The sequence below is a fragment of the Thalia democratica genome, unplaced genomic scaffold (assembly GCF_965202585.1).
Source record: "Thalia democratica unplaced genomic scaffold, ktThaDemo2.hap1.1 HAP1_SCAFFOLD_1225, whole genome shotgun sequence".
Lineage (NCBI taxonomy): Eukaryota > Metazoa > Chordata > Thaliacea > Salpida > Salpidae > Thalia > Thalia democratica.
The window spans coordinates 3,540-14,679 of NW_028140124.1; the positions used below are offsets into that span (position 1 = coordinate 3,540).

Here is an 11,140-nt window from a genome sequence, read left to right on the forward strand (position 1 = left end):
ATGCGGGATCAACTTGATCTTTTGTTGGAATTTCAATTGAATATTTTCTCGGGGTTCTTTCCCTTTTAAACTTTTGTTGACAGACCGGCCCGCCTAATCTGGAATTATTACTGTTTAACTTTGTTTTTGAAAAATTACAGTACTTGGTAATATTTTTTTGAACAAATAATAAACTTAACGACTTACTTTAAAACTATTTTATAATTTGAATTATGTTGTCATTAAAAAATATTACTTGCATAAGAAACATTTAATTAGATAAATATTTAAACTTGTGTTATGTATGGTAAGAGCATTAAACTTGACAATTGTATTAATAAATTTGAAATTACTTAAACACAATGATTTATATTTTGTAGTTCATAATTTGTGCTTATTAATATGTTTATTCTTATTTAAAAAAAAAATATATATTTACTTTATTAGTCATAACTAACCTAAGGTTCATATATATAAAAGCAAATTTACTTTTTATAAAACTTCTTATTCTGATTGCAAAGTTTATTAACCGTGAAATCTATTAACTTTCTTATTTTAATCGCTGTTAGTGCTCTTGAGTAATCATTACAAAATTGGTTTTTCCTCAAAAAAATCTAAGAACTTATTAGTAAAGAGTTATAAGTACTAAACATATAACATTCGTTTTGTTTTAAGAAAATTAGAATTTTAACCATTTTTTTTTCATCAAACTTTTCTTACATTTATTTATAAAACATAAAAATATTACATGTTGATAAACTTATAAAAAAATTGTTTCACCGAACCAACCTATACCAACATGAACTTCAAAAAATACATTTTAATACCTTATATTTCATAAACAGTGTTCGGACGGAACAATCAGGCGATGAAGCAGCGCGAGGAAGATCTGGCGAGGGAGTGGATCCAGATAGTCAACAAGAAAAACAGGCTGGTCATACAGCAGGATCAGCTTTGCTTGGCGTCAGTTACCATTTGAAATTTATTGGTTGTTTTATGTGTTGTAATAGGGAATTTTATGTGAACAAATGCATGGTGTTGATTTATATAAGAGTTTGTTTGTTGTTGTTTAAACCAGATATGTTTGATAAGTTTTTTTTAAATCAACAATGAAGACTTCTTTCATTTGATCTCTTAATGATTTAAGTTCGTTACAATGTTTTTAATGACAAAGTTGAAATTATAAAATGGAGGAAGCTCAAGATTACAAAAACTTCAAATTATTGTTCTAAATTTTGTATATTAAAATTCAAAACAAATGTATTTAAACCACATTGCCAACCTTATACAATAAATTGATAATCAATCATTACTGTAAGTGCTAAAAACTGAACTTTCATTTATCTTAAAAAGCTGTTTGTAGGGATTTTAATCTTAGAATATTCAAAACTAAACCCGCATGAAAGTAAATTTTCCCTGAAGTAACTTAATTCTTAATTGGTTTTTAAAAGCTTTACGGTGTGGTGGAAATATGTAGTGTATACAGTTATTCAAAGTTTTAATGGGATGTAATTAATAGAAGTTTCCGAAAGTTTGAATTTATGGTTTTGTAAATTTTCAACGATGCAAATTTTGTGACCACTTCTGAAAGCTGTGTTATTTACTGATTAAAATGTATACTAGACTATTAGGCTTTTACTATTTTACTTTTTAACACTGTAAATAAGTGTATTGTTATGAGTTAAATAAAAGCCAGTTTTTGCCTTATTACACGGAAACAAATTAAACAAAACAATTTTATTTCTTTGTATATTCTTTATATTAAATGACAACCAAATTTACAGCCACGATGAACAGCGAGTTATCAATGAAATAGAAGAAATAGAAAGAAAAGTCAACAAATTCGCCAACATCGAAGGTTTGATTAGTTTCAATTATAAGTTAGATATATTTCGTATTTCTACAAATAATTTCTTCAGTACCTAAGATTTCAAGCTATGAAAAGTTGAAAAAAAAAATCAACTATAAACCATTTAGAAAAAACTGAGAAAAATACAGCTCGATAAATTCAGCCATGTTTAATAAACATCAATAAATCTTCTGTTCTGTTTTTGTCACGACTTGTGTGTATTATAACAACACGTACAAAACTCTTGTGTAATTAGCAGTCGATTGTTCTCTTGCGTTTGGTACTAGCTCGTATCGCTGCCATCTACATCTGTTTATCTGCTGCAAATCAATTAAAATCAGCTTCTTCATTTCGCCGCCCGCGCAGCCCGCCTTGACCCTGTCGAATGTTGAAACTTTGCAAAACTGCTGCTGATGGTTATTTTAATTTAAAACGGTCACGCTTTTGTTTTCAAAAAAAAAAAAATCACCAAAAAAATTCATCCCAGAGAAATTTGTTTTTGTGCGGGTTTAGAAGTGACTTTTGTTGTTTTGTTTCAAAGGAAATTTTCTCGAGATGAAACACGACTTGTTACAGCGCGGCAGGTGTTACAGTCGTGTTGACTAAACACCGCTTATCAATAGCATCTGCAACACACCGTCGCCATACTTTCAGACCCGATTTGATACGCTAGCCCCCTTGAAAAATTATGAAAAGGCGGGCCTTTTCAAAACGCTGTTCAGTTTTTTTTTCACAGGTTTTCTGTAAACGGAATGAGAGTGGCCTTTGTTAAGAATAAAATGTTTTTCTTTGATCTCAAAATTTGATAAATCATGTCTTTGTTGCTGACAAAAAATCCAGATGCTAAAGTTCAGATACAGCTGATCAAAAAGTTCACAAATCCCCTAATCCACTAAATCAATTAAGTGGCAAAATATTTGCTGGCAGCTGTCGCTTACAAGAAAAAAGATGTAATTGTTGTCTTCTGCTAGTTATCAAGAGAAAGTTAATCGTTTTACCCAGCTTAATTCCTCAGATCTTTTATTGCTTTGATAAATAAAAAAGCTGCCAACAATAACGGCTTTTGAAAGCAAAGTTTTGGAGACAGGCACAAGCTGTTGGCTAAATACTAAATTTGACTTTTGTATTATCCACTTGATAGAAATCTGAAAAGTTTTATTGCGTTACTTCGTGCTATGCATTGTTACATGCTTACTTGACTCTACGTAGAAATTTATATAAAATCAATAGTAATCGAAAAACTCGTGTTAATTGAGTTTGTTTACACAACACGTCATTTTTACACGCAAGAAACACAACGCGTCATTTTTAATAAACCTTTGAAAATCTTGAAAAATATTAGTTTTTTGTCAAGCTTGGTTTTTAGACTGTTTAGGCTTTACTGAGTTTTAAATTTAGTCGCAATTAAAAACCAAACCTTTTTGTACTTCAATAAACTCTACACTAAATGGCACAAGCGTCTTTTGTGAGTCTATTATTAGAATGATAATCGTTGTAAAACACGAAATTCACTGTTTAATCTTTATGTCAAATCATCAGCATTACCATTCAAAACACAATGGATTTGATGGAATTACAGAAACCATAGTTTACTAAGCTCAGGCAACACACTTTTTAGTTTGTAATTCCGGCCTCAAACGAGCAATTAATCCTTTGTTTTGTACATATCTTCGAAAGACTGCCTTGGAAAAGTGTCAATATTTTTACACACAATAACCCCCTGCGAAGTACAGGCTTTTTGGCAACAAAGTTAAAATGTTCGTGTTTTTGAAACATAAATTAGCGTGCTTAGGATGTGTACAAAATATTTATTAAATTTTTTAGTTTAATTTCACATTGTCATCTTTATTACTTAAGAATTTTCAACTGTAATTATGATGTAAAATACGATGTCTGTTAAATAATAAGGAAGTATAGTATTAATTTTTCTTTGTGCTTGTATTTTTTTAGCAATTTCCTCGTAGCTTAGTAAGAAAACTTAGTTCAGTGCTTTAAAGGCACAGTTCAGTACCTTGAATGTTTACTTTTCTGATCTGTCTTTAAAAATAATAATACAAAAAGTCAAACATGAATATCTTGATTAAAACTGTTAACATTGCGAGTGAAAAGTAACTGTTCTGAAGCCACTTACTGAGAGTCTTGTTTGGATTGGACCGGCAATTAGCGAGTTATGTTTAGAGGAGCTTAGCGGGATCAGTGGAGATGTTCTCAAAACAAAACCGAGGATAATCCGCTGCAACACCGTGGGACTCTTCTTTGAAAATTCCCATCACATGTGTGTGTGAAAGTTTCAGTGTTTTCCACTTTGGTTTCTCGACAGATTTTCAGGTTATTTTTCCTACTCACTTGTTGTTTGTTGAAGTAAATCCTCATGGAAAGGTAGATTCGGTGTGAGAATATACTCGCGCTTAAGTTTGCCTCAATGAGTTGTAAAGTTTAAACAAATTTTTTAGATGATTGTTTTTTTTTCGGTTGTACTTTAATATAAAATAGTAAATTTTGTTCAAACATAGTAGTCAAGCTGTCAACTTTTACTTTAAGTTTTAACGGAATATTTATGAACATATACTAAAGTATGCCTTGGTTTTTCGCAATTTCTTAAGACAAAAGTGTTTTGGGAAACATTTTAACAACAAATTCACCTAGATTTTCAGTTTAAGATTTTTATCTGTTAAATGCTTTGTTCTCGCATTGTGTTTCGACCAATTTCTGAACCCACTCTGCTCAGGAAAAAATTCAAAAATTTCAAGGAAAGGAAAAACAAAAGGTGTTGGGTCATTTGAACTTTTTATTTGGGTCGTGCGATTAATCAAACGGTAAACAAAATTTGTAATTAGCAGATTAAGCGCGTGACTAATCTCTTTCAAATTTCCTTCAAAACTTTGTAACGTTTCAACTTTGCACGGAATTTTTTCATTTCGCATGCAAATTTACCGCTTTAAAGCTAAATCAGACAACATAAAAAAAAACTTAATATCACTAAATGATTTATTTTCATTTTTTTTTTACTCGAGGTAATTTAACACTGATGATTTGTTATTTCCAACAAACCTCTTAAACACATACACACCATTTGCGAGTTACGCTAAAGTCAATTGTTCAACTTCTCATCCAATAATTTGTTGTTTACGTCACAATCGACCGCTGTTGCGTCACAATGTTTGACGGAGCGGCTCGGATCATCCAATAATTACAAATTTGTCATGACAGCTCGACAAGTCGAATCATTGAGATGGTTTCTGTTGAAAGTAACAAACAAAATTTCACTTGAAGATTGTTTAAATGTCAATCCGAATTGAGAACAATTCGGTGGAAAATCGCTCGCTTCCAAAGCACTTGTCTTTCAAGTGAAAACATCTCTGTGCTGTTGCAGCTTTGAGAAAGTGTTCGATGCGAAAAGTTGCAGTTTTTTTTGAGTGGTCACTCTTGCCTACTTGTGCTGCTGCCTCCATTGAAACTGCACTTCACCCGATTCAAGTTCGCCATTCAAAACGATTGAGAAATTTCCACTGTCAGACGCCTGCAAGTCTGAACTGGAGATTCGAGATGTATTTGGTTGGAAATTCAAGTTGGGTTTTCGTTGCGGTGGCAATTTGAGACGCTGGAATGTCAAGTTAATTAAATTACATCATGTCTCTCCATGTGTTGTGAATATGTATTGTTTCTCGATGATTGAAGCGCCGACGCGATGAAACGTCATCTTTGATTGGTGATCAGACCTTTCAGCCGCTCGAGAAAAACTGCACACAGTAGTAGTTTTTGTGCGCAAAAATTCAGTTGCCGTTAAAGCTTTTTTTGATCGCTTTGTTGTGGCGACCTGCACAATCTAACAAGTGCGACAGATGTTATGAATTGAAAACAAACTGCAGCCACCTGCGCAGCTTGCGTGTGGGGTTCCTTCCGTGTTCGAAGGCAGTTTCAATCGGAAACCCCGATTTATTTCGCTGCCTCGCTTTTTGTTCGGCCAAAAATAGTTGAAGGTTTGGCGACTTTGAAATTTTTATTTGCAGTTTTTTTTTTTTTTTTTCGTTTTCATAGGTTTCCGGTCGCGCTCGCGCAGACGATATTAATGTTAATTTCAATCAACTTAATTGTTATTTTGCAGCGGCCTGTCGTTTTAATTGTAAATTTAATGCAGACCGCTACTTTTTATTCAAAGTTAGCAAAAAAAGTCTAAAAATAACCGGTCAGTTTCGTTGGTTTATTCAAAAACGTGTTTTCAAATAAACACGAAGCTTAATTAATTTGCTTAACTTATATTTGCCGGTAGTCACAACAAATACGCCCGCTGAAAAAGTTGTTTTAATCTGCTAAAACAATAAAATAAATAATTAAAGCGTGCTTGCTACCGATGTTATTTCGCAAACTTTTTTTTGTTTTCAGAAAAAACAATCGGTAACACTTATTACCACTGCTTACATGACACTTTTGACGGCGTAAATATTACCATTCAAAAGTTAATTAAACTCTCTGTGAGAGTGAAAATACTAAAGTGTTAGCAAAGTTCAAGAATTAATTAAACAAAATGTTACTTACCTGCGCTAACAAAACATTTTTGATCAGATAACCGCGTTTTAATAAGTTTGTTGACGTTTAAAAGCGTCGTTGTGCAAAGATAACGAAACATGGTGTATTAAGTTGTGCAAATTAAATTAAAAAACACTCTGACAAAACATTTGTGATCAGATAAGTGCAATTTAATAACTTTTATGTCATTTTGAGTTTTGTTTTGGTTATAGATGTACCAGAATAAGATAACAATGTTGTGCGAAAACATAATATATGTGGATGTTCAGTTTTTAATGCATTTTTGACGCAAATAAATCTTATTTGCCCACTTGATAGCAAATTTAAAATTTAAACAGAAATGTACAAGTTTCCAACTCAGTTATTTCAAGTTTTTGGCTGCGAAACAAATTAAACAATGCATTTTGCTCTTTTATGAATATTTATGTGTGAATCTCAGTTGTTGATAGTGCAGGCACCTGTATTACGTGACAATGTATTAATAAATCACAATAATATCGCAATTTGCATTGGGTGGCCTCAACCATACACCTGCTATTTCGATTCACAATCTTTTATTTCATTTTACATTGTGTGTTTTAGTTGAATAAATGGGCATTTTTGCCTGTTCAATCATAAATGTTCAGATTCTACTGCTGCATTAAATAGATAGATTGCATAATGTATTGGTTAGGTTGAAGTAAAATCAACTAAAACTTTGCAATGGTTGTTAGACAGAAAATTAACTTTTGGCCGTAAAATAAACATTTCTAAAAGTCCGTAACTAGTTATATTTGATGTTAAAACATAATTAATAAAAAAATTGTTCAATAAATTCTTAAATTTATAAATTAGTTTTTTAGTATAAATCAATACTTTTAAAGTTTTTAATAATTATTAGCAGTTTTGAAAGTTTTGATTTTATTGCTTTAAAACAAGATTATTATTTCTTGTATAAAAATATTCTTTTACAAAAAAAAACTTAAATTGTTTATAAGCTTATACCTATAGTAGCTTACATTTACTTTCTTCAATTTTTTTCATTCACAACAACCGATATGACACCTTTGCTCTGATTAAAAAATAAACTGCAATGTCTGAACTATACAAATGCAACTCAGTATTTCAGTTTTTATCACAAAACAAATTGCATCAAAAATGCGCGACTTTTGCAACAAGTGACTAGACACGGAAGCACATTTGATTAGTGGGGTTGATATTGACGATCAAGGTCAATTATAAGTAATCGATTAAACAGCTGCTAGTCGCAACACAGGGTGGTCACCGTAAGCACCTGCAGTTTGTTGATTTGCAATTAATTCATATTTTGTAATTACACCGGAACTTTGTGTTTTGCTTTGAATTTCAGAAAGATTTGGTTTGCACGCGGCTTTCTTTGAACGATAGAGGGTTTTAGTACTTTAAAGTTGTTATGGTTAATTAAAAAATGTCTTAATTTTGTACAGGTTTAAATTTTATCGTGCTTAAAATTACGACTAAAAGTGTCTTGGTATTCCAATAAGTTTTTAAAGGTTGATTTTTAGTGTGTTTAGTCATATCTTTATTATAGTTCGACAAAAGTAAGGAGTTAGAAATTTGTTAGAATATTTGCTAAAAGGTTATATATCTTGAGGTGTGGTTTTAATTGATGTTTAAAAAGTAACATTTTGCCATAGAGTGTGTTTTTTATAATATTAAAGGTCTACAAACTTTAATATAGAACAAAAAAACTGGAACTTTTATGCAAATTAATTATATTAATTGAGTTTATACTTCAAAGCCACAGGAAAACAAACAGTTTAATTAAATGATACTTCATTTTATAGGTACTGGTACTGTTTATTTGCGTCATTTATATTTTGACACTTACATTAAAACTTCTTTAGATTTATTGGGTGTTATTTCAGTTTATGATTAGCGTCAATTCCGTGAAGTCATTAAAAATATAAAATGTTGTTTCATAACATACACACTATGGAACCGCTTGTAATTTTGTTTAGATTGCTTAGTGACTATATATTTTTTAAATTTTTGTTTTTTTATTTTTTCAAGTGAGTAAAGTAGGTCGAAAAAGTTACATTATATATGATTTTGTTGATTAAATCTTTTGTTTATGTATTATAAGTTTTTTTTAATAACAGTATCACTTGTGGGATCAATTTTAATACCATTTAATTATCTTGCTGCAATAATGAAATTGACTTAGAACAGCAAAAACATGTAACAAATGGTAATTGTTTTCCGTTTTTTTACATCATTTCGTCAAAAATTTTTTCAAATACTTTTTACTATCGTACCTCAATATACACAGAGCACATGAAAAGTGACGCGATGAAGCAGAAGGAGGAGGAGCTCATCATGAAGAAGATCGCGCTCGTCAACGAGAAGAACGAAATAATACACCGCATCGACGAGAAGGAGGAAGAGTCAGTTTCTATAATATCGATTTAATTGCGCTTTTAATTTAAAAAATAATTTTGGTTAGATTATTCGGATCATTTAACTTGATATTCAATTGAAATTTTTTCTGTACTTGTTTTAGATTCAGTTTTTTCTTTTGATATTTTTAAAGGCTATAAATTGCAGTAATTTAATTATTCTTCGGAAATGTTGACCAATCCAGGCTAATTGTGTAGTTCACATATGACATATTTCTTTTCAACATAATTCGTATAGCAAAATATTTTTATAACTAACATCCGTTTCAAGACTAAGTGCAAATTTAGAAAAAGCCAGTTTGTTAAAAGCATTAAAGTTTTGGGCATACACTGAAATTGTAAAGTGTGCTGTTTATTTCATTAATTTTATCAATATCAACAGAGCTGCAGAGTTGGAGGAACACATCCAGGGAATGATCAACCAGGACATAATGGACATGGAGGCGGGAAAGGAGAACTGCGTCATCATGTAGTGACGTCACACCACGTGATCAGCCAACGAGCCAATCAGCTGCTTTCAATTCAAAAGCCAGAAATACTTGCCCACATAGTTATAAACTTTTAATATTTTATCCATTTTTAGTACATAAACATGTTCTTAATTTTTGAGTTTTATTTAGTTGTAGAGAAAAAAAGAGCAGTAAATTTTTATTTAAGTTTTTGTTAAATAACTTAAATAAAGTTTATGTACTCCGTTCACAAGCTACGAAGTTTCCACGACGTATGACTGCTTTTCTATTTTCAATTTTATTTTATTTTTATAATAAGCCTTACCGTGCAATTTTTTATACACTTTTCTTGTTTTTAGACCTTGTATTTTTATGTGAGTTTTTGTAAAGTTCTATTTTTCGTATCTGTCCGTTTTATTGAACTTAATAGTAATTGTTCACTAATTTCTTTTTAAATAAAACTATGCCCGGTGACTTTTAGAAAATTTTATTTTTGAGCAAATTAAATTTTAAAATATTTAAGTACTTCCTATTTAAAAATGATTTTGTTCTATTTCTATACTTTTAATAATCGTTTGCATTTATCATGGATAAAAGTCATATATGAAAATAAAATTGAAGCAAAAAAAAACTGGTCTGCTTCTTTTAATTAAAATTATTAAAAAATTATTTTATACTTTTTTTGTAAAATGAGATTAACATTAGGTTTGTTTAAAAGGTTATTTAAAGTTATTCAAAATAATGTTAAGATTTGTTTTTTCTAGTAGTAAATAAATATTATATTCAGTTAGATTACGAGTGGGCAATATACAGCCCGCGAACATATAAATCCGTCCCGATAGACCAAACTTTTAAACCTACACTAGTTACTATGAAATTTGAAATAAAGAGCAAAGAAAAAACGTAGTTACAGTTTACGAGAGATTTAAAATATAGTAAAAATAGAGTCAAATAGAATTAATTAAATAGTTGAGTAACTTTTCTAAATTAAGAAAAATTCACACGGGAGAAACACATCCAGAAAATGATTAGGTTATGATATAGACTAGGAGTGTGCCGACAAATTGTAAAACTAAGGCTAGTAAACATTTTAACCTGACCAGAAAAACAATTTTTTTCAACTTATACTAATATTTATTATAAGATTTGAAAAATTCAAAACATAGTAAAATTAGTCACTTAGAGTTAATATTTTTTTTTGAAATGAGCTGGATACAGGGTTGCCACTTTACCTGGAAACCTTGAAAAACCTGGAATTCGACAATTTAGGCAAAAATAACCTGGAATTTTGGTCAAAAGACCTGGAATTTTTAATAATTTTAACATTTTCAGTACTAAAATTTCAATTTGACACAAAAAATCTATCATATAAATAAGATTTCTTTGTAATCATTAAAAAATGTTTTATTAAAAAACACATTTAAAGTAACTTTACAGCATCTTTTAAATGTTTTTGTACAATTTAACACAGTTTCTTTTATAGAAATTAACTTAAAACTAAAAGTAGACCCAAAAATGTTTACTTTAAAAAACCTGGAAGAAATTTAGAAAACCTGGAAAATTTTTATAAAAAACGAGTGACAACCCTGTGGATAGTTGAGCGGTGTTTGTAAATTAAATTAAAATTCTCCTGCCCACAAAGGATTAAGCTTTTCCACAAATGGCCTGCTGACCTGAAACGTTGCCCACCCCTAGGTTTGATTGTTAAATTTTTATGTAAGGTTGTGAGTAGTTTTAAAGTTTAGTGGACTAGAAATATTTTAAATGTAAAGTTTGATTTGTGTGATTTTAAATTAACACAATGAGAAATTAAAACGTACATAATTGTACATTGTAAACAAGCCCTTTAGTTTTAAATAAAATAATTACTCGGAACAAAAACTAAACAGCAACTTTTAAAGTTTCAACTGTTTGTTGTG

The 11,140-nt window shown here is 30.3% G+C and overlaps 1 protein-coding gene across 1 annotated transcript; it reads left to right on the forward strand.

Annotated features, from left to right (window-relative positions):
* Positions 1–825: 825 nt before the first annotated feature.
* LOC145848072 (EH domain-binding protein 1-like) lies at positions 826–9,561 on the forward strand. Its single transcript, XM_082953811.1, has 4 exons — positions 826–942; positions 1,764–1,837; positions 8,646–8,760; positions 9,155–9,561. The coding sequence occupies exons 1-4, from the start codon at positions 848–850 to the stop codon at positions 9,243–9,245; spliced, it is 375 nt and encodes a 124-aa protein (XP_082809937.1). The 5' UTR covers positions 826–847; the 3' UTR covers positions 9,246–9,561.
* The last annotated feature ends 1,579 nt before the right edge of the window (positions 9,562–11,140 follow it).